The sequence below is a fragment of the Mauremys reevesii genome, linkage group 15 (genome assembly GCF_016161935.1).
Source record: "Mauremys reevesii isolate NIE-2019 linkage group 15, ASM1616193v1, whole genome shotgun sequence".
NCBI classification, from domain to species: Eukaryota; Metazoa; Chordata; order Testudines; family Geoemydidae; genus Mauremys; species Mauremys reevesii.
Window position 1 is genome coordinate 13,943,730 of NC_052637.1, and position 23,300 is coordinate 13,967,029.

Sequence of the window (23,300 nt, forward strand, 5' to 3'; positions counted from 1 at the left end):
ACTTGCTGAGAGTGCAGTCCACGCCATCCTCCAGACCTCCTCCCAACACACAGGCACAGTCTCTTTTACCACAGTCCATCCAACACACACAATCTCTCTCACACACACACTTGTATTCAGGGCCGGCTCCAGGTACCAGCCAACTAAGCACGTGCTTGGCACGGCACCTTGGGGCGGGGCGGCACTCAGGGGTTTTTTGTTGTTTTTTTTTTGGCTCGGCGGGGCAGTGCTGGAGGGTGTTTTTGTTTGTTTGTTTTTGTTTCGGTGGCATGGCACTACAGGGGTGGGGGGTGGGTGGCGTGGTGCTTGGGGGGGCAGGGGTTTGGGCGGCACGCCATTCGGGACGGGAGGGGCTTTGGGTGACGTGGCGCTCGGGTGGCCGGGGGCTTCGGGTGATGCAGCAGTCAGGGGCGGGGGTTTGGGCGGCGCTGGGAGGGGCTTCGGCGGCGCGGCGCTTGGGGACGGGGGCTTCCGCAGGGCTTTGGGTGGCGTTTGGGGGGTGGGGGCTTCGGGTAGCATGGCGCTCGGGGGGGCTTTGGGCGGCACAGCGCTCGGGGGGACAGGGTCTTCGGGCAGCGCAGCGCTCTTTTTGTTTGCTTGGGGCAGCCAAAAAGTTAGAGCCGGCTCTGCTTGTATTATTATTTTTGTTGTTACTTCTTGGCACTTCCTGTTGCAAGGCACATATAGTCTCTGTAATTTTATTCTTTCAAAGTTCGGTGAGGATCACAGTGCTGTTATTTTAGTTTTTCGACTGGTCTGTGCATTTCATCATTTTATTTCTCTCTTATGCTTAAATTTAATTCTTTGAGTAGTGAGTGCTAAAATGCCCAACCTGTCCTGGCTGGAGTAATTCTCATTAGTACTTTTACTACCATATCGTGCTTTGTCATTCATTATTTGAAATGGTACAATCAACTAATAGTATCCTTCTAGAATGTAAATTTAGCTTATACAAACCTTAGCAATGCCAGTTTAAAAAACAATTAGTTAAACACACACTGGGCAGATGAAGCTTACTTATTTTCAAATGGTACTTTTAGTTTTATCTATAAAATAGCTTAAAATTTGTATGAAAATAAATGCAGTTCCAAGTCTGATACTAATAGTAATGATTGAGTTAAATGTTAGTGAGTCACGTACATGATTGTGATCAGTAAACATAAATGCTAAAATAATTAGAAAAATAAATTCCCCCTTCTTAATAAAAGAAGAAAAAAACCTTAATTGCTTATGTTAAAGTTACATAAATACGTTTTTAGTGGAGTGAAAAACAATTCACTAAACTAGAGCAGACAATGGCAGTAACACAGAGTGTGTCAGAGAAAGGAAGGAGGTTTTATTTATCTCTCTTAAAGATGGTGTACAAAGTATCAAATGTGTGTTTCTGATATCTGTGTTAAAGCTCCAGAACTGATCCCCCAAGGATTGGGATTGGGAATATCTTGCTGTATTATCTCCTGATTGTTCTAAATTCTTTAACAATCTGAGATTTTTTAGAATTTTTAAGAAAGCCTGTTATCAGAACATCCCATTGTCCCATATATTTTCTGAAGGCCAAGATTATAACAGGGTTCAGAAAAGAACTAGATAAGTGAATGGAGGATAGGTCCCGTCAGTGGCTATTAGTCAGGATGGGCAGGGATGGTGTCCCTAGCCTCTGTTTGCCAGAAGCTGGTGTGAAAGTAGAATGAATTATATTGTAAAAATAAGAATGGATTAAAGAAATGTTGTATGTACCTTTAAGCAGAAATAAGAAATGTTGAAATACAGGTGCCAGGAAAAGAAACATTAGGCATAAACAATGGTGCTAATGGCAAAACATTAACAGAAGATGGGTAATAGTAAGGAAATAAGATATGCATGCCTAGCCCAGGTAAACTTATCTGATTCTGCCTCCTTTGTTATCTTGTTAAGTTCTCACCCTTTTATCTGTATAAATAAGATAGTTTGTGTCTTGCATGGTGCTCACATTATCTGGGTGTCATTAGCAGAGCGCTGTGCTAATAAAACAGAGTGGTCTGACAAACTGTGAGTCCTGAGTCTAACTTTGACAATTTGGAGGTTCCACCGAGATGGCAACCGTCTTCACTGGGGCTGTGTGATTCCTGACTGTTTTTGTAGGACGACCATGGCAGCCGGCACCTGGGCATTTGGCCCGAGCGGTCCTCCACCAGAACAGAAAGGTGCACGACCACAGTGAAGTCTACGCCATTGAACCTGTTGGTTCCCACTCTGTTCTGGTAGGGATCCCGGGATCTGACATCAGGAATCTGGTCAGGTAATTATTTCTGTGTTTTGTCCGGACTGAGGACTGTTCTGTCTCTGTGTCTATCCGTCTTCCTGTGGAGTGTTTGAGTCTGGGTGCCATCTCCGTCCGGGGATCGGCCAACCAAGGGGTTCCTGTCCCTGCGGTCTGAGTGAGTGGAATCTGCACAATTGCAGCCGCACCACACTTTGGGTAAATCCCTGGGTGTGAAAGCAAGGGCAATTGAGGCAGTAGCCTGTGGGCTCCTTTTGTGTGTTGCACTGGGCATTGCTCTCACGAACCCGAATTTCCTTCTTGTGCGATTGGTGTGTGAAGTCCTCCTGTATGGGTAACCAGATGTCTAAGTCAGGACAGTTCCCTAAATGAACGCTGGCTCATTTTATATATTTAGGATGGGTCCAGACTCCTGTAAGAAGGGTCCGGACTCCTGTAAATATCTGGAAAAATGGTTCTAGGCTAACTCAGGGGGATCCCAAAACTCAGTGGCCACTGTTAAAATCTTGGAACAAAGACCGAGTGGACGTCTTAAATGACAAACTCGGCCAACCTAAAACTAAATTGGCTAAAGAGGTTAATTGTTTCATTCAGTGGTGGGAAGAGGCAAATCGTAGCTGGACAAAATCAAAACTCGCCTCTCTCAAATATTCAAATAATAAGTTAAAAGCTTTATTAAAAGCCTCCTCTCCCACCACCAGACCGAGCGCTCCCCTTTACCCCGTTCTCAAAAAAAACCAAAAAACAAAAACAAACCCTCCACCCTGGATCGATCCAACGCCCTTAATACTCCCATCTCATTGTAAAAAGGACAAAAAGCCCCTTGTTCTGTTCCCCTTTGTTGTCTGCCTCAAAAACTGATTCTTTAGAGTTCCACTACCAATTCAGCAAAGAAGGTGGATTCCTCAACTAGCCCCCACCCTTCCTGGTCCCTTTCCTTAAACATTTATTTCAAAATTGTGAAGTGACCACAATATCACTCATAAACGGTTCATTGGAAAAAAGCAGGATCGGGCCCAGAAAAGCAGGCGAGCAACAGCCGAAAGCTCATGCTTAAATAAATTTGTTAGTCTTTAATAAATTTGTAAGCCACAAGTACTCCTGTTTTTTTAACAGATAAAGAAACTGAAAAACAGGTTGGAAGCCCTAAGGGCATAGTGTAAGAAGTAAGAAAAGCAGTAAGTGCAAGCATGAACCCCTGGAACAATACCTAAAATGGTGAAATCTGAGGTGATAAAGGTGTTATTTTGGGAGATAAACAAGTGATTTATGGAAAGAGAGTGAAAAGTTAACTCTACAAAGGCTGGAGAGAATTAAGCAGTTAAACTTTGTGAAAATGTTAAAAAGGACCATGTTAAAGAGAGAATTCTTGGTTTCTTTGCAGCCATTCTGAAGGGAAAATGGGCCCTTTTCCAAAAGAATGCCTGTAAATAATCCAAATATATATAGAGCTATGTAAAAACAAAGCAGTGTAAAGGAATAGAAAATGTGTATGTATCTATTTGTCTGTGAAAATATGTAAAGTTCTAAGAAGCTAAACCAGCACATCTGGTTTGTAAAACTCCTGTTTTGTAGGTGTAAGATAAATTGGTTTTGTTTTTGTTTTCAATGCCACTAAAAATTCATTTGACTCTTAATTCAAAGTTGCAAAACTGACAGACCTTTTTGCAAGACACAGGTAATTAGTGTTGTTTGGTTTTGGGATTTAGCATTTAACCCTTAAGGGGTAACTTGATTCTTTATAACATTTAAAATGTTTTTTAAATAAAAACCAAGTCATGGCTGCAATAGGGCAGTCAAAATCAGGAGAATAGGGAGAGATTCTGGAGTCTTTTTGTTTGGTTGGTTGTTTTTTTTTTTTTTTGTAACAATAACAGATAAGAGCTGTAGTAAAAGAATAAAAAAAATTAACAGTGCCCCTCTGAAGCAACAGCAGAGGTGAGGTGCACAAAACAAAAAGAAGCAATGTTAAAAACATTGAGCCTTAAAATGGCTCTGTGTAATCAGACTGTCACTTTTAATAAGGGTACATGAAAACTCTGTAAGAAAAAAGAAACAGTTACATCGTATGTAAAAATTGATATGGCTAATGTTTAAAAAAAAAAAGTTGTAGTATAGAAGGAATGTGCTTTTTCCCTAGGACATGTGCAGTGTATATTGTAAAAAGGGGTAAAAGAAATACAAATGAAATATGCTACTGAATTAAAATCCTATTAGGGCTCCAAAAAGAGCCGCAATAGACTGTTTTCTTTTTCAGATCTCTGTGTGTTTTGTAAGCAGGAGTTGAAAGTGGAAAGAAATCAAAACTCTGGTGAAAGTTGATTGTGTCCCTTTTAAGACAGAGTCTCTGAGCTCTGCTGATGGCTTTAAATCCAAAAGCCAAGCCTGTGTTGATGCAAATTACCTAACTGGAAGGTGAAAACTGCCAGCACAAAAGAAATTGCCTAAATAAAAAAAAAAACATGGTATAACAAGATATCTTTAATAGATTTGACGCTAATGTTATTGTTAATATTAAACATTGAAATAAATGTAAAGTTAGTAAGTACCCCTGTAACAACGTATAGTATGTATGATTTTTGGAAAAATCCTTTAAGGTAATATGGTAATGATGCTTCTCAGCTATTACCTGTAAATAAACTTAAAGCTTAACACAGCAGGAAAAACATTACAAACTTGGTCTGTTATATAAGAAGAAAAACTTGAGGTACACCACCTCATGAATTTAATAACTAAACAGTGGAATAATTTCCCCATAACCCTTAAAAAGTAGAAGCCATTAAAACCTGGCATGCCTATATAAAAAAATACCACAGGAAAATATGGGGGTAATTCCTCTGTTTTCCCTGCAATCAGCAAGGGTATTTGTAAAAGAAAGAAATCTTTTAAGCGACAATCAATGCCACCCTGAAAGGGGTAGAAAAATGTTTTTTGTCTTTTAGAAAATCAGAAAAAGCTAATACCAGCTACAGAACAACCTATTACAAAAACAAATGAAAGTTAAAAAAAACATACTGCAATAGCTATGAAATATACTGAAATGCAGATATTTAGAACATAAAATGTTTTGGGTAATATAAAAAAAAATTAAGGTTTTGATACATCTGTTAAAGCAAAAAAAAAAATGTTTAATACCTATCAATATAACTGGATGCAGTATGTCTCCAGTACGGTAAGACAAAATTTGTTAAGTGAAGAAATTGTTGTTAAAATTGCACACCAACAGGCTCTGGAAGCAAAGATATGGAAAGTTAGCCCACTCCACAGATTGCACCTGGCATCCTTCTGGCTACCTCAGACCTCAAGCCAATTGGGCTGGGGAGGAAGGGAAACTATTGGACACTAGAGGTTGTACCAAGTAAACTCCTCAAGTGGATATGCTTATCCATGCCTGTTGCTCCAAAGCCCTGTAGTAAAAACATCTCACTAGGATCCTGTATGTGGAATAAAATTAATAATTAGGCCAAAGTATTGTATAATGGGCAATGTGTGTGTTAATTATTGAAAAGAAGTGTTTTAAAAGGATAAAAGTGTTAGCAACCCACCAGTAGACAAATGTACATGTAATGTAAGTACTGTGTTTACCAATAATCACATTTACTATTTGCCACAACCAAAAAGTCTCAGCTTACTGTAAGCACTGATTTAGCTGAGTTCTCTATCAGTCTTGGCATTAAATGGCAAACAGTTACCAATTATCTGTGTAAAAAGGTAACAGTTCCTAAAAACAAAAACAAACAAACAAAACAATGTGGGAAACAGAACCATTCATATTATCTGAATGGACTCCCACAACTACTGGCATACTAATGTTACTACCCCTAATTGTTTTTGGTTTTAAATTATATGTGTTTAACTGAAATCTTTAAAATATGCTGGTGAATAAAACAAATGTATGCAAAGCTAGAGCCTCAGGCCCAAATCACCTCCCAGTATTTTTACTACATAAGAAGTGACACTGGCGATTAATAATCTTAGTGTCAAAAGGGGGATATGTAGGAGCTGGACTTTATAATGTATAATTTGATTTCATCCTGCTAGCCATCCTTTTTGAATAGCAGAATGAAATGACCCTCTGGGACTATAAGATTCTGTTTTCCCATATGCATTACAAATTGGGCCCTCTCTAACTCTTTGTTTTAAGATTTAGGTAGTAAGAGACAGGATTCTCTATTGTGTCTGTGTTAAGTAAATTAGAGAAACATTGAAGGCCTGGGTCTCAATGTAAATTGTCTTGGTTATTAATTGTAAAACTTAGCAAGGTTTAATTTGCAATGCCTTTTTGCTCAATATAAAATACTACTGTTTGTATTCTCAATCTGTTTGTGTGAATGAGAAATGAATGCATCAGGAAAAGATAAGGTGTGAAGGCCATTGTTATAGCCAGAGTCAAGGAAAGAAGCAAAAAGACTTAAAGAGTATCAAAGAATCATCAAAAGCAACAAAGAATCCTGTGGCACCTTATAGACTAACAGACGTTCTGCAGCATGAGCTTTCGTGGGTGAATACCCACTTCTTCAGATGCAAGATGTCTTGCATCTGAAGAAGTGGGTATTCACCCACGAAAGCTCATGCTGCAGAATGTCTGTTAGTCTATAAGGTGCCACAGGATTCTTTGTTGCTTTTACAGATCCAGACTAACACGGCTACCCCTCTGATAAAGAATCATCAGGCACTGCTTACTACCCAGACAGCTGTTAAACTGTCTGGCATCCGCAGCATGAATACATGCTTTGCCGTGTAAGAATGCACCACCCCCAGCGAACCAATCATCACCTCAGGACCACGCAGAGTCAATTTTGACTCCAGAAGATGACGTAGAGGAACAGCCTGCAATACCTTACAATCTACGTTCTCGTAAGGGTTGCCAGAAGCAGACGACTACCTAAAGCAAGGCCCAAGAAAAAGCAGTAGTGAGCCTAGCGCCTGCTGCCTGGTGGACATAAAACTGTAACTACAGTTCCCTCAGTTGAGGTTGTCAAAACCAGAAGGGCCCTGCCTCCAACATGTGGTGCCTGTTCCTCGGCTGTTGGTGTCTGAATGTCTGGGGAGTCCACAATGACAATTCTTTTATCCAGCAGCAAGTGTGAATAGCTCAGACCCTTAATATTTCTAAATGCTGGGTCTGCAGCCACATCCCAGCCCACTCTCAAACTGATGTTCCTGTCCTGGCTATCCCACTCAATTCCCCAGACCTCACTGGAGGACCTTGTCCGTTTAACACAATATGGAACAGTAATGACACCTGGGAAGAGACTATTGGCAGTTCCTTTAACTCACTTGGGGGAGTAATACACCAGGCCAAAAAAAAAAAAAAAGGCTCCTGAGGTTAAAAGAAGTAGTTAAAATAATGGCAAATAAAACTGGAGAAAGTTTAAGAGCCCTGGCCAAAGAAACAGGGGCAATCCGACAGGTGGCCTCCAAAACCGTCAGGCATTGTACATAGTGCTGGCGGCCAAAGGAGGGACCTGTGCTCTCATTGGAAAACAATGTTGTGTGTTTATACCTGACGATACCAATGAGGTAATAGATCACGCTAGCCACTTAGAACAAATCGCATATCTTCCCCATGAAGAGCCGAGTTCTTTATGGAAGTGGCTAAGTAACCTATTCAATTTCTCTGGCATAGGAAACTGGTTGTTTCAGGGAGCCCTGACTATCCTGTTTGGAATCCTAATAATTTTTGTATGTTTTCAGTTAGTCTCCTGTTGTACCCAAAATTGCGTAAGGCATACCACTCAGGTGACTGCCCCAGAACAGAGTGCTAATATGATAATTTTGAATATTGCTGATGAACAAAGAGATAAAGAATGGTTAATATGTGGAACCCAGTAAAATTTTGGTCATGGCGTGAGCTTGACCAAAAGGAGGGATTGTGAAAGTAGAATGAATTATATTGTAAAAATAAGAATGGATTAAAGAAATGTTGTATGTACCTTTAAGCAGAAATAAGAAATGTTGAAATACAGGTGCCAGGAAAAGAAACATTAGGCATAAACAATGGTGCTAATGGCAAAACATTAACAGAAGATGGGTAATAGTAAGGAAATAAGATATGCATGCCTAGCCCAGGTAAACTTATCTGATTCTGCCTCCTTTGTTATCTTGTTAAGTTCTCACCCTTTTATCTGTATAAATAAGATAGTTTGTGTTTTTCATGGTGCTCACATTATCTGGGTGTCATTAGCAGAGCGCTGTGCTAATAAAACAGAGTGGTCTGACAAACTGTGAGTCCTGAGTCTAACTTTGACACTGGGAATGGGCAACGGGGGATGGATCACTTGATGATCACCTGTTCTATTCATTCCCTCTGGGGCACCTGGCATTGGCCACTGTTGGAAGGCAGGATCCTGGGCTAGCTGGACCTTTGGTCTGACCCAGTATGGCCATTCTTATGTTCTATGTGAGTAACTGATCATACGAAGACCCCATGGGGTGAAAAAGAAAATGTCTTGTCTGCCCTTGAAATGCTACAGTGTCATCTCTGTAGCTCTTCTCTGTAGACAAAATTTATGCCAAATAGAAGGATTCCCCCATTGGTGTAGATAAACCCCCTCCCTGAGAGGTTCCTCAGTCACCCTAGTGCTGCCTACTCGGGGACTTGTGTCGGCTTAACTAAGCCAATCAGGAGTGTGGATTTTCACATGCCTGCATAACTTAGTAATGATGACCTAATTTTCTAGAGCAGACCAAGGCTTAGATATTACATAAGACAAGGAAGTGTAGTAGAATCAGGCCCGGAGTGAAATACTATTCCAAGAGAGGATTAGTAACTGAATTACATGCCCAGTTTCAGGATGAACCCGTTCTCAAAACAAATCCTGCAGTGGCAGAGAAACGGCTTATTTCACACTCATGTACTTCATCAACATCTGAAAATGTTTAATTCACATTTTCTTGAAAAAGAAATCACCCAGAGGGCCCTGTCTAGACTAAAATTTGTGCCCTTGCTTGTTCAATGACACAAACATTTTTTCCCGATCTGGTTCCTGAACCCTAAATTGAACCATGACCAATATACATCCATCTGGGGAGTATCTATATTTGCATTCAGCATCATGGGAGTTCACCTCACATGTCAATCAACCTGAGTGATGACATGACCAACAATTCTAGTCTAGTCAGGGCCTAGGATTTAACGCCATCAGTGCATGCCTGGTTTTGTTTATCTGCACTGTTAGAAACATGTTTTGAAAAGTGCAACTGACTAGAATTGGTTTAGGAATAAGCTGTTCTCTCCGCCTTACCTATTTCATAGCATCACTACTGCAAAATGTCATAGTTTACAACTAATGAACAAAAAAGCAGTATCCGATTATTTCCATCTATTCCTTTATTGATAGGATGCTACAGAACAATTATTTTTTTCTATTTATAAAGAACAGGTTAGTGCTTTGTATTTGATCAGTAATGATTTTGATTAATGAAACCAGTGATTTCTATGGAGACTCCTACACTGTAGTAGTTCTATTTAATATTTCAAAGGAGACAGAACACTCTCAATTTACATACACCGGATTTGGAGCCAGATCCTCTACTGACATCCCGGGATATCCTCCAGGGAGATTTGGATGACCTTGTAAACTGGAGTATTAGTAATAGGATGAAATTCAATAGTGAGAAGTGTAAGGTTATGCATTTAGGGATGACTAACAGGAATTTTAGTTATAAGCTGGGGACGCACCAGTTGGAAATAACGGAAGAGGAGAAGGACCTTGGAGTCCTGGTTGATCGCAGGATGACTATGAGTCGGCAATGTGATGTGGCCGTTAAAAAAGCTAATGCGGTCTTGGGATGCATTAGGCGAGGTATTTCTAGTAGAGATAAGGAGGTGCTAGTCCCGTTATACAAGGCGTTGGTGAGACCTCATTTGGAGTACTGTGTGCAGTTTTGGTATCCCATGTTTAAGAAGGATGAATTCAAACTGGAACGGGTACAAAGAAGGCCCACTAGAATGATCCGAGGAATGGAAAGCCTGTCGTATGAAAGGAAACTTGAGGAGCTCGGTTTGTTTTCCTTAACCAAAAGAAGGTTGAGAGGAGATATGATTGCTCTCTTTAAATATATCAGAGGGATAAATACCAGGGAGGGAGAGGAATTATTTCAGCTCAGTACTAATGTGGACACGAGAACAAATGGATATAAATTGGCAGTCGGGAAGTTTAGGCTTGAAATTAGACAAAGGTTTCTAACCATCAGGGGAGTGAAATTCTGGAACAGCCTACCGAGGGAAACAGTGGGGGTGAAGGACCTCTCTGGCTTTAAGATTAAGGTTGATAAATTTATGGAGGGAATGGTTTGATAGGAGAATGTGATTTAGTCAATAGGTCAATAACGTGCGACCACTGGTAATTAGTACCTAGGGTCAATGTTGGGATATTGAAAGTCTTTTTCCTGAGTGTCTGGCTGGAGAGTCTTGCCCGCATGCTCGGGGTTCAGCTGATCGCCATATTTGGGGTCGGGAAGGAATTTTCCTCCAGGGTAGATTGGCAATGGCCCTGGAGGTTTTTCGCCTTCCTCCGCAGCATGGGGCAGGGGTCGCTTGCTGGAGGATTATCTGCTACTTGAAGTCTTTAAATCAGGATTTGGGGACTTCAACAGCTGAGTCAGGGGAGAGAATTATTTCAGGAGTGGGTGGGTCAGCTTTTGTGGCCTGCATTTTGCGGGAGGTCAGACTAGATGATCATAATGGTCCCTTCTGATCTTAAGTTCTATGATTCTATGATGACATTGAGTGGTTTAGCTCTATTGACTTCAATGGAAATACACCATTTAAACCAGTTGAGGATCTGTCCCCGTGAAGGAGATTAGCAGTGCAGTTTCTAATTCCCTCCTCAGTTGTGCCTTCCTTAAACACCCACAAAGCAATTAAAGTTCAGTTTTTTGAACCCAGTCAACCCTTTCCTGCTCCTGCTCTTGTTGTTCTTGCTGATCTTTCCCCCGCGACTGATAGCTATCCCCGTGGATGTTACTTGCTGCTCTCACAGCAGATTTCATAGCAGTGTCGATCCAGGCATGAGGCTGAGCTGTGTGTTCTCCTGCAAAGTGGACCCTCCCTTCATTCTGAAACAAAGGCCCAGAATAGTCAACAAACTGGTAGGGGGTGATTGAGGCAAATGCTCCCATGGAATGTTTGTCCAGGTTCCATCTCTGTATCATGTGTTTATTACAGATGAACTGGAGATCCTCCTTAGATATGTTGTGGATTTCTGCCAGGTCCTCCAGCACCACATCAATGCACTTCTCGTCACTCATGGAAAGAAAGAATTCAGCGTCGTCGTTCCATGTGTAGGAAGCCACAATCACCCCCACCCCACTAGGGAAGTTGTGGTTGGGATAGTAGATGAATCTGGAAGGGCGATCTGTGACTGACGGCCCACCTCGAATCCCGTCCTTCTCCCAAAACTTTTCAGTGCAGGCCAAGGCAACCTTGGTAGCAGTGGCATAGTGAATGGAGCGCAGGGCATGGGTCTTACTGGAGGAAAGCGGTGGCATAAATTTGATAAGTCTTGTGGCTTTTGCTGTGGCTGTGACAAGGACATAGTCAGCCATCACTGAGGAGGGGCTACATGTGTCATGTGCACCACAGTATAATACTTGGACTTTGTTACCCTTGGATATTATCTTCTCTACTGTGCAGTTCAGCTGGACAACTCCAGGCATAGACTGGTAGAAGGCCTGGGGCAATTGGTCGAATCCCCCTGTGATCTCATCAAAACTGAAAGAAATAAGACGTGACGTGTGAAAGATTTACATTAGTAGCAGTATTACATTGCTTTTAAGGACAATAAAGTAGGGCCTCCTGAGGTAAGGTCTGTGTCTGATTCAGATCCTGCCTCAAAGAGTTTACACTCCAGCTAGACAAGATAGGTCAAAAAAGGTTTATTATTGTCATTTTAGAGGCTTATTGTCATTTTAGAGGAAACGGGGGCTTAAGTGACACACAGACCTGGGGCCCAGAGGTGAATTTCAGCCAATACCAAGGAATTCAGATTGCGCTGTACAGGGTGAGTCAAAATTATGGCCCAGATTAAATAATCAAGGAGTATATTGCTGACAGTATGACCCATTCGATGACAGAGATTGCGTCTCTCTGCACATTCTAACCCGGGTTGAGAAACTTGGGTTAGCGGGGTTCGCAGTAGTGCTGTAGAAATAGCTGTGTAGACAGTTCTTTGAGGTTGCAGCTGGGGCTGGAACTCAGATTCTCAAGCCCACCCGTATCCCTACACTACAGAGCAAGAGCTTCAGCCCAAGCCACAACTTCAGAGCGCTGTCTACACAGCTATTTGTATAGTCCTAGTAAAATCCCCACTAGCCTAAGTCTCTCAGCCTGATCTAGGAGACTCAGTGCCATGGGCAACCTAGTGGCAATGTAGATGTACCCCCAGAGACCAACAATGAAGGGCTCCATTATCCTAGGTAAAGTTAGGGTGACCAGACGCCCAGTATTATTGGGACAGACCCGATTTTAACACATTTGTCCGTCATTCCCAACCGCACATTGGTTGGGATGCCCTTTGTCCCTATATCGGGGACCACTCACCATGAGTCACCGCCAAAGTCCCTGGGCTGGCATGGTGGTGCTTCCTGGGGCAGCTCCCGGCGGAGCACCCGCCTGCCGGCAGGAGCCTACAGTGCTGGCAGCCCCTAGGCACAGAGGCGGAGGGGGTCTCTAAATGCTGCACTGGTTCCCTCCTGCCCAATCAGAGCTGCGGGGGTGGGGCTTGCAAGTGCCGGCAGCAGGCAGAGAGCCCTCTGCGCCCCCCCCACCCCATCCACCCAACCTGACCCGACCTGACCTGACCCTAGGAGCAAGAGGGACCAGCCGGATGCTTCCCAGGAGCTTCCCCAGGTAAGCACCACTGGGGACTCCTCACCTCGCCCCCCCGCCAGGTCCCTGTGGCTCTTAGGGTCAGAGCCCTATGCACAGTGCAAAAAGCTGGAGAGCACTGCCCCGGGCTCCCGCCATACCGGGAAGCGCAGTGAGCCAGCGCGGCTGCGAGCTGGGGGAGAAGCCTGCCCTGAAGCAGTGGTGCAGCGCCACTGGTGGAGTCGCCACCGCCTCGCTCCAGGCAGCTGGAGGGCGCCCCAGCACTGCCCTGCTCCGTAGACTGCATAGCTCCGCTCCCACTCACCATACAGACAGCTCCATGAGGTGCGCGGGCTCCATTCAGTGCTGGGCGCTGTGCACGTCAGCGGGGTAAATAGCAACCTGGCCCTCACCACGCTGCCCCCACATGGCCAGCAGCCATGACCCAATGAGGGTGTTTGGCTGGGGATTGCAGCCTGCAGTGGCCGGAGGTGGGAAGGGCACCAAGGGGTCCGTGGCAGAGAGCAGGGGCGTGTGGTGCCTCGATCTGGGGCAGTTTCCCATGTGCCCCCCAACTATCTCCCGCAGCAGGGGTGGGGGTGGTTATAAAGCCAGGTGGGAGAGTCACTGGCCACTTTGGGTGAGCCTGCCCAGGGCCGGTGCTTCCATTTAGGCAACCTAGGCGGTCACCTCGGACGCCAGGATTTGGGGGGAGCGGCATTTTGCCGCTCACGGCGGCAATTCGGTGGCGGGGGGGTTCTTCTGTGCTCCAGGTCTTCGGCGGCAATTCTGCGGCGGGTCCTTCACTCGTTCCGGGACCTGCCGCCGAAGTGCCCCGAAGACTGGGAGTGCAGAAGGACCCCCCTGCCGCAGAATTGCCGCCAACGACTGGGACCGCGGAAGGACCCCTGCCTAGGGTGCCAAAAACCCTGGCGCTGCTCCTGAGCCTGCCCCACAGTTTAAGTGCAGGGTTAGTGGGACTTGAGTCAGCTGAGCTGTGTTAGGGAGCCCTGGGCTTAGGGTGACCAAAGATCCCAATATTAGAGGCTTTGTCTTATATAGGCAATTATTCCCCTCCCCCATCCCTGGCCACCCAAAAAAAGTGTCCTGATTTTTTACACTTGCTATCTGGTCACTCTAGGTAAAGTACACACATGTAGAAAGAAAAGATGTAGCCATGCCCCAAAGACCATGCAATTTAAGTACATTCGTTTCTCACCCATCTTCATGAAAGAAGATATTAAACTCCATGACAGAGTTAAGAAATGACATGTGGAATCCAGCATCCTCATTCATCAAGTCTCCGATCATCTGTACAGCCCCATGGCTTAATTTCCCTTCCTTAATCAAGTACTCCTGGGAGGGGAGGAAAGGGAGGAAAGTTTGTTCTCCTTTAGGCACAAGAAGCACATGGAGATATCCTTGGGGAATGATTTGACTTCCATGAGGAAGGAGAAGATAAATGGTTATTTTCAAGTTTTATATGGTGATGATATTGTTGCCCCTTTTTGGCCTGAGCCATTGCCAATATCCAAGGCCTTGCCTGGTTCTTTCTCTTTGAAGGAGAGATTGAGGATGTGAGTCAGGTCTTTTTTTGGTGCAATCCTGTCCATTTAAAAAGAATGGATACAACATACTTTTTGCCTCCTGATGATTGTTTCTACTGTGTTCGGGGAATGTCCCTGCTCAGCAATCCAAGTCTACCTTTCCAGCAAATAGTGTGACCAAAAGAAGCTCTATCCTTCGTTTTCCTCAAAGGGCCATGTTAACCACTGCTACGCTCTTTTTCTCCTGGATTTCTCCCCTTCTCACAGACAGACACAGCTGCAAACAATCAACCGCCTAACCTCTGCAATCAATCCTAGGAAAACTGTCAACCCCCACAGATTAGCTTATGATTGGCCTACCCATGCATCCTGATAGTGCCTTGGGCAGTGGCTTCCAATGCCTCCCACCCTCTAACTCCAGAAAGGAGCTTAATTGCTTCTTCCATTTAACCTGAATGAAATGTCTTTAGCATGCCCAATTACTTTAACTAGGTCTGTGGCTAACTATAGACCAAAGATATGTTTGATTGCCACCATTAACACCTTCCAGCATAACAATATTAAAATAATAATTGAAGGAAATATGAAATTTCTGGCACTCAGTCCTTTATTTTCCATAATCTTGGTCACAAACAAAACCCTGCCCACTGAGGCTGCCAAAAGGAGAAGCCAATCCCGATAGACTGTGCAGAGCTTCATAATATGCTGTTTTCCCTCATTCCTTTATTGGTGCTTTGAATAAAGGACAACCTCGACATGAAAACTGGCATCATTAGGTTTCATCAGGATAAACAGGTGCATTTTATGCCTCTCTCAGAGCAATAATTTCAGACTTTCCATAAACATTTGGATGTAAAGGTACTTGAAGGCCCATATCCATTACCTTGGTGGAAAAGCAGTCATACCAATCCAGCAACTTTTCACAGTTTCTGCTCCGGAACTTCTCTATGGCCTGTGTTGGAACCATGCATGGAAACATTCATAGACAGAAAGAGAAATATGTTCACAAAAGCACTGGACCAAATTCTGTTCTCCTATCTAAACTACCTAGGTACTTGCATGATATCTGCAGGCTTCATAATCACAGATGGATTTTATTCCCAAAATACTCCTTTGAGGTAGGGTAGAATCAGCTCCATTTTGCAGAGCACATAGCTATGGCAGCAACTGAACCCACATCACTTGAGTCCTAGTGCAGTGCCCTATCTACTAGATCCTAATTCCTGTGTGTATCCATGAGACCCCACTGAATGGAACTGAGTTGCATGGCATAGTCTCCAGCTCTGCTGTAGTTAAACGGCAGGATCTGATCCCGAGTTCACTGTGTAGCAAATAAAAACAGGCGTTTCCTTTCAGAAGTGCCGAGCACCCACAGCTTCGGGGATGCGGGGTGGTAAATCACATGTCGTTACTCCTGATTCACGTGGGTGAAAGTGAATGGAGAACCAGGGCCAGATAATCTGCCCTGGTAAATCCTCTTCATACCACAACAAGGGGAATTATAGCTCTGATTCCCCTGACACAGGCTGTATTGTGGATTGGAATGGTGTTGAGAAGGGATGTGTTGGGAAAAGAGAGGGGGAGACCAGCACATACTACAGAAGAAGAGACCTCCTGTGCTGCAGTAGAAGTTAGGGTCATTTTTCAGAATCAGGCCTGGTAATTTATTTTCCTTTATACAATCGACCAATAAACAAACCTTCTGCAGAATTCCTTCATAAAGTTCTTTAGCAGATTTGCCTTTCTCTGAGGGAGCCAGAGTATAATTCAAGATATCAGGGTTCTTTTTGACATTCCCAGCTGTTGTCCTGACACCATTAACCAAATACCAGGCGTTGTCATCCGTCTCAGAGAACTTATTTAGCTTAAGGTCAAATTGCCTAATAAATTCACGAACAATTCTGCAAAAGAAAGAAAGGGGAGAGAAAGGGGAAAAGAGAGAGTCAAAAATAAGAAAATAAATTATATGCTCTACTGGCTATACAAATAATACAGTTGTAAGTATGTTATTTACATCATTCCCTTATTGAACTTTCCTGATTCCAACTAATGTTATTAATGCTGTAGGAATATGATAGATCTAGATCCTGATCCTGATGTAAACTGATGTAGTTCCATTGACGAAAAGGGGGCTACCAGCTATGTAGTAGCTGAGGGCTTGGCATATTGACCGGTAACCACAGATATTGTGTATAATAACCTCATCTGATTGTTCTGCTTCTAAATTGTAGTCTCAGTTTATGGTAGTTTCCTTTGTAGTTAGGGTATATTTATGATACAGCTTTTTGTGTTTGTTTGTTTTTGGTTGTTTGTGCTTGTATTTTTGTGTTTTAATAAGCTTTTGTTCCCTATAATTGTGCTGAAAAAGATTCTATTTTATGCTATTCTATTCTATTCTTGTTCTTATACTTCTTCACAAAACAACTAGGTGCAGTGTTTTATGAAACAATGCAACTTATTTCAAATCACTTTGACTAATGAAGAGCTCATATCTATTGTCTGGCTTTCTTTTGACTCAGGGCCTGATACAACTGCCATTAACATAAATTGGAATGTTTCTATTGGTTTCATGGAAATTCGACCATGCACTCACAAGCAGCCAGTTCCATAACAAGACCCTGATCCTGAGAACACTTATTGCTCAGTTCATTGTTTACTATTGGCCATAATCCTACCCAGGTCATTGAGACTAGTTACGGCAGGAAATATTACATCTAGCAGCAAGTTCTTTTAGGATGTTTGATCTTATCCTTAACCATAGCAGAATTCTGCAAAACTGGGTTGTTCCTTTACCAAACAATTTACATGGCTGAGGAATGGAAACTGTATTACCTGTGGGTGCTTGGCAAACGCATGGCTCCCAACTCCACGTACCAATCGTGTGTATCATCTCGATAGGTCTTGATTCGTCCTCCCACACGATCACTGGCTTCCAGAACTGTAACCTAGGAACAAGCATGGAATAGCATTTCCACTCACTTATGTGGCACCTGCACAATTTTAGGCACAAAGGACAAAACTTTCAAACCTTGGTGACTAAAATTAGGTAACTGAATCTACATTCAGGCACCTAAATAAGTGTCCTGATGGCTTTTCACCCACCAGTTCCTAACATTATGTACATTGCATGTCTGAAAATTGCACTCATTTAAGGTGGGATTTTCAAAAGCGCTCTGTGTTGGTTGAACTGGACACACTGCAGTCAATGGGAGGAGAATGATGTCAACTCTGAGTGCATCTGAAAATCTGAGAGCCAGGTCTACATTACCAGGGTTTGTCGGCGTAGCTGTGTTGGTCCGGGGTATGAAAAACTACACACCCCAGGCAACATAAGTATGCTGGCAAAACCCCAGCGTAAACATAGCTAGGACAACACAAGAGTGCTTCTGTTGGCACAACTAATGTCATTTGGGAAGATGGTGTTACCATACTGACAGAAAAAACTCCTTCTGTCAGGATAAGCTGCATCTAACCTAGGCAGCTCTGCTGGAATAGCTATCCTGGCAAAGAATTTGTAGTGTAGGCAAGGTCTGAGCCTTACATGTTGGCATAAGGATTTTGAGGGAAGATTTTCTCAAGCTGCATGTAACTATCATTGTGCTTTTGAAAACCTTCCTGTAGGTGCTTAACTTTAAGCACCCAAGTTTGTACATTTTGACTGTACATTTTCCAAAGCATCAGGGTCCTCAGAATTCACAAATAACTTAGACTGGGATTTTCAACTCCCTTTGCTTCTACACTCATCCCAGCCTTAAAGCCTAATGGATTTATGTGGGAGTTACATAATTCATAAGCCTTACACTGACTCCTCTGTAAACAGGGATGAAGATCATTTAAAGGTATGTCTCCACTGGGCTGAAATTCACCTCTGTTATTTCTGGCATGAAAAGAACATAAAAAGAAGGCAGACTGAAGGCTACCAATAGCATTTTAATTTTCACATGCTTAGATTTCTGTGAGAGAATGTATGCCCTGCACGGTTATTGAAATTTGAAAGTATATTCCTGTAACTTGCCACTTTCTAATGGATAAGGTTATTTTGAAAATGTAGCTTTTGGGGTATTTGTTCCCCTTTCTATTTCTTATGATAGTTACTGTAACTCCTCCAGCTTTAAATTAACGAAGGTTCAGGGAAATGTTCCAAGACAGAAATGGGAAGAGGGAGCCTAAATCCTATTGAAATACAATGGGAGTTCGGCACCTAAAGTCCCATTATTGCCTTTGAAAAATCTCTTCCTTTGTCATTGAGCCCTTTCTTTCTTTCTTTCTCTTTCTTTCTTTCTTTCTTTCTTTTGTGTGAATTCCCCTTGTTTCATTTTTAACCATTCTTTAGCCTAATAACCTTTATTCCTCAGAAAAGAAATAATGAAAAATACTCAAGCCAGCACTGACTCCCTGCCTTGCTCTGACATCTCTCTGTGCATAGAATTACCATGTGACCAGCATCTCTGAGTAGTTTGGCAGCAGTGAGTCCACTTATGCCTGCCCCTACAATGACCACCTTCGCTGGATGAGCTGCCTTTCCAAGCCCATTTTCTGCAATCTTCACCAGCTCATCGTAGTCGGGATCATCAAGGCAAGGTTCAGAAAATCTAGAAAAACTCTCAGACCATAGTACAGCCACAAGGAGAAACAGCCTGGAAAGCGCTGGAGACATATGGACAAAGAGAAGTGAGGTGTAGTTAGTGAATGATGCAGTCAGGGAAGCAAACTCATTCTCTGAAACCCAGATGGCAGGTGGCATCCCTGAAATGACACCAATCAGCCATGGCAGAGCTAAAATCCATACAAGGGTGTGCAGCAAACCAGCCTTTAGTATTGCCAGATGATGCATAAGAGCAAACCAGCCCCTAACATTACCAGTATACAATGACGATCATTTTAAGGTATATCTACACTGGAGCTGGGTGCGTCATTTCCAGCTTGAGCTGACAGACCTGTGCTCCTCTTACTGAGCTAGCATGCTAAAAATAGAATGGTATCCACAGCAGTGGAAGCATGGGGTGGGGAGGAGGATATTCCTAGGATCTTGGACAGAATCATGTTGGGACAGGTACCCCTTCCTGCTGCTTACACCACCATGGTTACCCCCACATTATAAGATCCATGGGGAATGGGCTGTCATTTAAAACATCTTTGCACTGTGGCTAGCACAATGAAGGTGAGAAGCCTGGGTGAGACCTCTTGGATCCACCACACAAGGAGTTGTCGACAGCCTAGGTAGAGGAGTTCAAATATATAATTAATCTCTGGTAGAGTGTGTGTGTCAGTCCCACCCGTGATGCGCCATACCCGAGTCCTAGGGACAGGGTAGCAACCTGAGGAGAGGAGCTGCAATGTAATGAGCATAATGGGCAAGAGTTGCAGAAGTGATGTTGTGTGACCAGCTTGGGACACTTGAAAGAGGGCTGGTTTTCAGATAGCAGGAGTCCAGGCTTTTCTGAAAAATGAAGCCCCTTTAAGACACCTCAACTGGGGCACACTGAAATTGCTCTTTACCCTGTAGCTAAACCACAAGACAGAGGTTTGATACAGGAATTACAAGATGAAATTCTATGTCTTGCATTAGGCAGGAGTCAGACTAGAAGTAGGGCCAGCTCCAGGTTTTTTGTCACCTCAAGCAAAAAAAATTTTGGCTGCCCCCCACTCCCACCCCAGCCGTGGGCTCTCACCCACCCCTCCACCAGTGCCCTCCCCAACCCACACCCCCTACCACCCCAGCCCTGGGCTCTCTCTTTCCCCCACCCCAGCCCTGGTCTCCCCCCGACCAGTGCTGACTCCGCCCGCTCACTCATCGTCTCCAGCCAGTCCGGTGCTGGCAGGGTCGGGGTAAGCAACGGGGCTCTTGGGTCACGCCTCAGCCCAGGGTCCCTCTAGCCAGGGCTCCCGCCTCCAGGACTGGCCGGGACCTGGGAGGGCAGAGCTGGAGGACCGCCCTGGCAGGGGGCTGAGTTGCTGGGGCAGGGTAACCCAGGGGGGAGCGGAGCTCCAGAGAGCGCAATGCAGGCCCTGCCCGGCAGCGCCCTGCCCTCTATGGCCCTGCTGCTGCTTCTGGCCGCCCTACCACAGTCCCTGGGCAACTCGGGCCGCTTCTCCCAGCCCCGGCTGCGGTGCTGGGGGGTGGCCACCCTGCGGCACCTGCAGGCAGCTCCGTGTACCCCGCAGGGCGGCCTCCAGTCTGAGTGTCCTCCACTCAGAGCCTGCCCGGCCCAGCCACAAGGTGCAGGTGCTGCTCCCCTGCGGCGGAAACTGCAGCAGCCCCAGGGTGCCCCCCATGCATGACGCGCTGCTGCTGCCAGGGCTGGCTCTAGGCTTTTGCTGCCCAAAGCGCAAAAAAAAAAAATGGCCAGAATGCCGCCCCTGAAAATGTGCCGCCCCAAGCATATGCTTGGTTTGCTCGTGCCTAGAGCCAGCCCTGACTAGAAGATCACAATGGTCCCTGCTGGACTTAGGGTCTGTGAAATAATAAGGCATGCAAAATCACTAGCCATTGTTAAAAGTCTTGGCCCAAAAGACACAAAATCTTTGTTAACTTTAAGGTCTTGTCCACACTGCAGATCTTTTCCCAAAAAATTCAAACCAGTTTCAAAATCAGGTGGAGCTACAGAGTCGATAATTTTGTTGTTGGCCATAATCATATTTATAACCAGTTTAAATAATTTGGCTATCAGGAGGCTTAAGTAAACCGGTTATAAGAATGATTCCGGCTGCTTGAGCCTTGTCCACATTTGGGTTCTAACTAGTTTCAAACTGATTTTAAAACCAGTTTGAATCTTTTAATACATTTCCCCAATGTGGACAAGATTGTAGTAAAAGGTGCTACTTAACTTTAAAGTTCAAAAGTATTTATAACAAGGAATATTAAAGACATTTAAATAAAACTTTTAGGCACACTTGGTGAGATTTTTGAAAGGGCTCAGTGTTGACCTAAATTTTCTCCCACTAAAGTCATTGAATCTCCACGCTGCTACAGTGCTTTTACTCGATTGGCTATTTTGGAAAAAATGGTGATTAGACCTCTCAGCTCCTCAAATAAATTTAGTTTTCTAGAAATGCCCTAGTTCAGAGCCCAATCCTTTAAACTATAAACAGATTCATCCGCAATGCACAGACATTCAGTTCTCAGTGAAGAGAAACACAGTTCAGTTTCCAGTTTCAGGTGGAAGCTGTTACCCAAAGAACCACAGAATAAGATTTTTTTTTCTCTTCCCTTCTCAAACAGGTTTCAGTTTCACTCAAGAAACTAAACAGTACCAAAAATTTCCTTTGGACAACGTGACTTGCTTTAAACCCTGATCTACTCTGGCTCACATGAGGAATCTCATGGAATCATTGCTGGCACTGGAACAGTGTCCCTGATTCTTGCCCCAGTCTTGAACAGTTGTAAGTGGGACCCCCCAGCATATTATTGGATGGCACTTTCCCAGAGTGTTATATGGTGGAGGGATAGCTCAGTGCTTTGAGCTTTAGCCTATTAAACCCAAGGTTATGAGTTCAATCCTTCAGGGGGCTATTTAGAGATCTGGGGCAAAAATCTGTCTGGGGATTGGCCCTGCTTTGAGCAGGGGGTTGGACTAGATGACCTCCTGAGGTCCCTTCCCACTGTGATATTCTATGGTATTAGCATCAATTGATGTAAAGTCCTACAGTCTAATCATGCTGCTGTTGAAGTTAAAAGCAAAATTGCCATTGCTTTCAGTTGTTCAGGATCAAGCCCTTAGTATGACCAAATTTTCCCATAAAATACCCACAAAGGTGGGTATGCATTCTCTTTTTTAAAAAATCACAATGCCACCAAGAGGGTGTGATCCAAGGCTCATGGAAATCAGTGGGAATCAACTTCAAGGGAGCAGAAAGGGGCACTGAAAAACAAAACCCAAGACATATTTATCTAAAAAAAGAGTGAAAAAGAGTGAGAGGTTAAAAAAAAGAGAAAGATGCAAAACAAGAAAGCAGCTGAAGATGGACTAGCACACATCCTTTCCTAGCCCGAAAGCAATTCTCCCAGCGCAGAAGTTTCACTTACAGAGTCTGTCCATGTTTCCACCAGCAGTACTAGTCATCTAGTGAGCACTTTCATTTTATAGCCTGAACCAGCCAGTCTCAGAGAAAAAAAAAGTGGTTCAAAACTTCCTACCAATCAGTATGTTCCAAATACTGAGAGAGACGTAATTAATAATTCTAGGGGAAATGAATTTCCAGTCTGACACAATTCTATGTCTCTTTCTGTCCCACCCTTTGATCAGGTGACACCAAGTGACTGGAACACAAGTTACTTATTTTTCTGGTAAGTCCCACACATGTATACATCTATCTGTCTTCCTCTCAGCAGACATAGTACAATGCCTAATTCTGTAATTTGGCAAAATCTCTATGAATTTTTCTGTCTATTGCCTGCCTAAATCTGAAGAAATCTGTGCAAGGCACAGGGGTAAATGGATGGAATTTCTGTGGATATTTATGCTACACTCCTGAAAGCAGTTAAATATCCCTCACTTTGCATCCCTCCATTGGATTCCCTTGTCTGCCCTCTCAAGGCCAATCCCCACTCCACCTATAATCTCTCATTTGATATCTAAATGTCAGCACCCAGCTCTGATCGGCCCATGATACCAGCCTCCTTGCCTACTTCTTAGAGCCGCCCCTGCTGGCCACACCCCAGAGCTGCACTCCCAGCCAG

General features: G+C 43.8%; 2 protein-coding genes across 2 annotated transcripts in view; one reads left to right on the top strand and one right to left on the bottom strand.

The window, feature by feature from the left end:
• The window catches only part of LOC120383102 (L-amino-acid oxidase-like), a gene marked incomplete at its 3' end in the record, with an annotated part of 40,932 nt that extends 36,310 nt beyond the window's left edge, over positions 1-4,622 (top strand). The window contains exon 8 of the mRNA XM_039500727.1: positions 4,599-4,622. Coding sequence (XP_039356661.1) covers positions 4,599-4,622 — 24 coding nt within the window. The remainder of the gene's footprint in view (positions 1-4,598) is intronic.
• A 6,357-nt stretch (positions 4,623-10,979) lies between these two features.
• LOC120383683 (L-amino-acid oxidase-like) lies at positions 10,980-22,665 on the bottom strand. The gene is made up of 7 exons (XM_039501848.1): positions 22,647-22,665; positions 19,053-19,267; positions 17,453-17,565; positions 16,320-16,521; positions 15,504-15,572; positions 14,293-14,429; positions 10,980-11,978 (listed from the first exon to the last, which is right to left on the bottom strand). Exons 1-7 carry the CDS (start codon positions 22,657-22,659, stop codon positions 11,129-11,131), a joined length of 1,599 nt encoding a protein of 532 aa, XP_039357782.1. The 5' UTR covers positions 22,660-22,665; the 3' UTR covers positions 10,980-11,128.
• Between the last annotated feature and the right edge of the window lie 635 nt (positions 22,666-23,300).

Coding starts and splice junctions, on each gene's coding strand:
- LOC120383683 (XM_039501848.1), bottom strand. Junction 17,566..19,052: donor TCAGAGATGCTGGTCACATG/GTAATTCTATGC, acceptor GCTTGTTCCTAG/GTTACAGTTCTGGAAGCCAG. Junction 11,979..14,292: donor ATCTTCTTTCATGAAGATGG/GTGAGAAACGAA, acceptor TATTTCTTTCAG/TTTTGATGAGATCACAGGGG.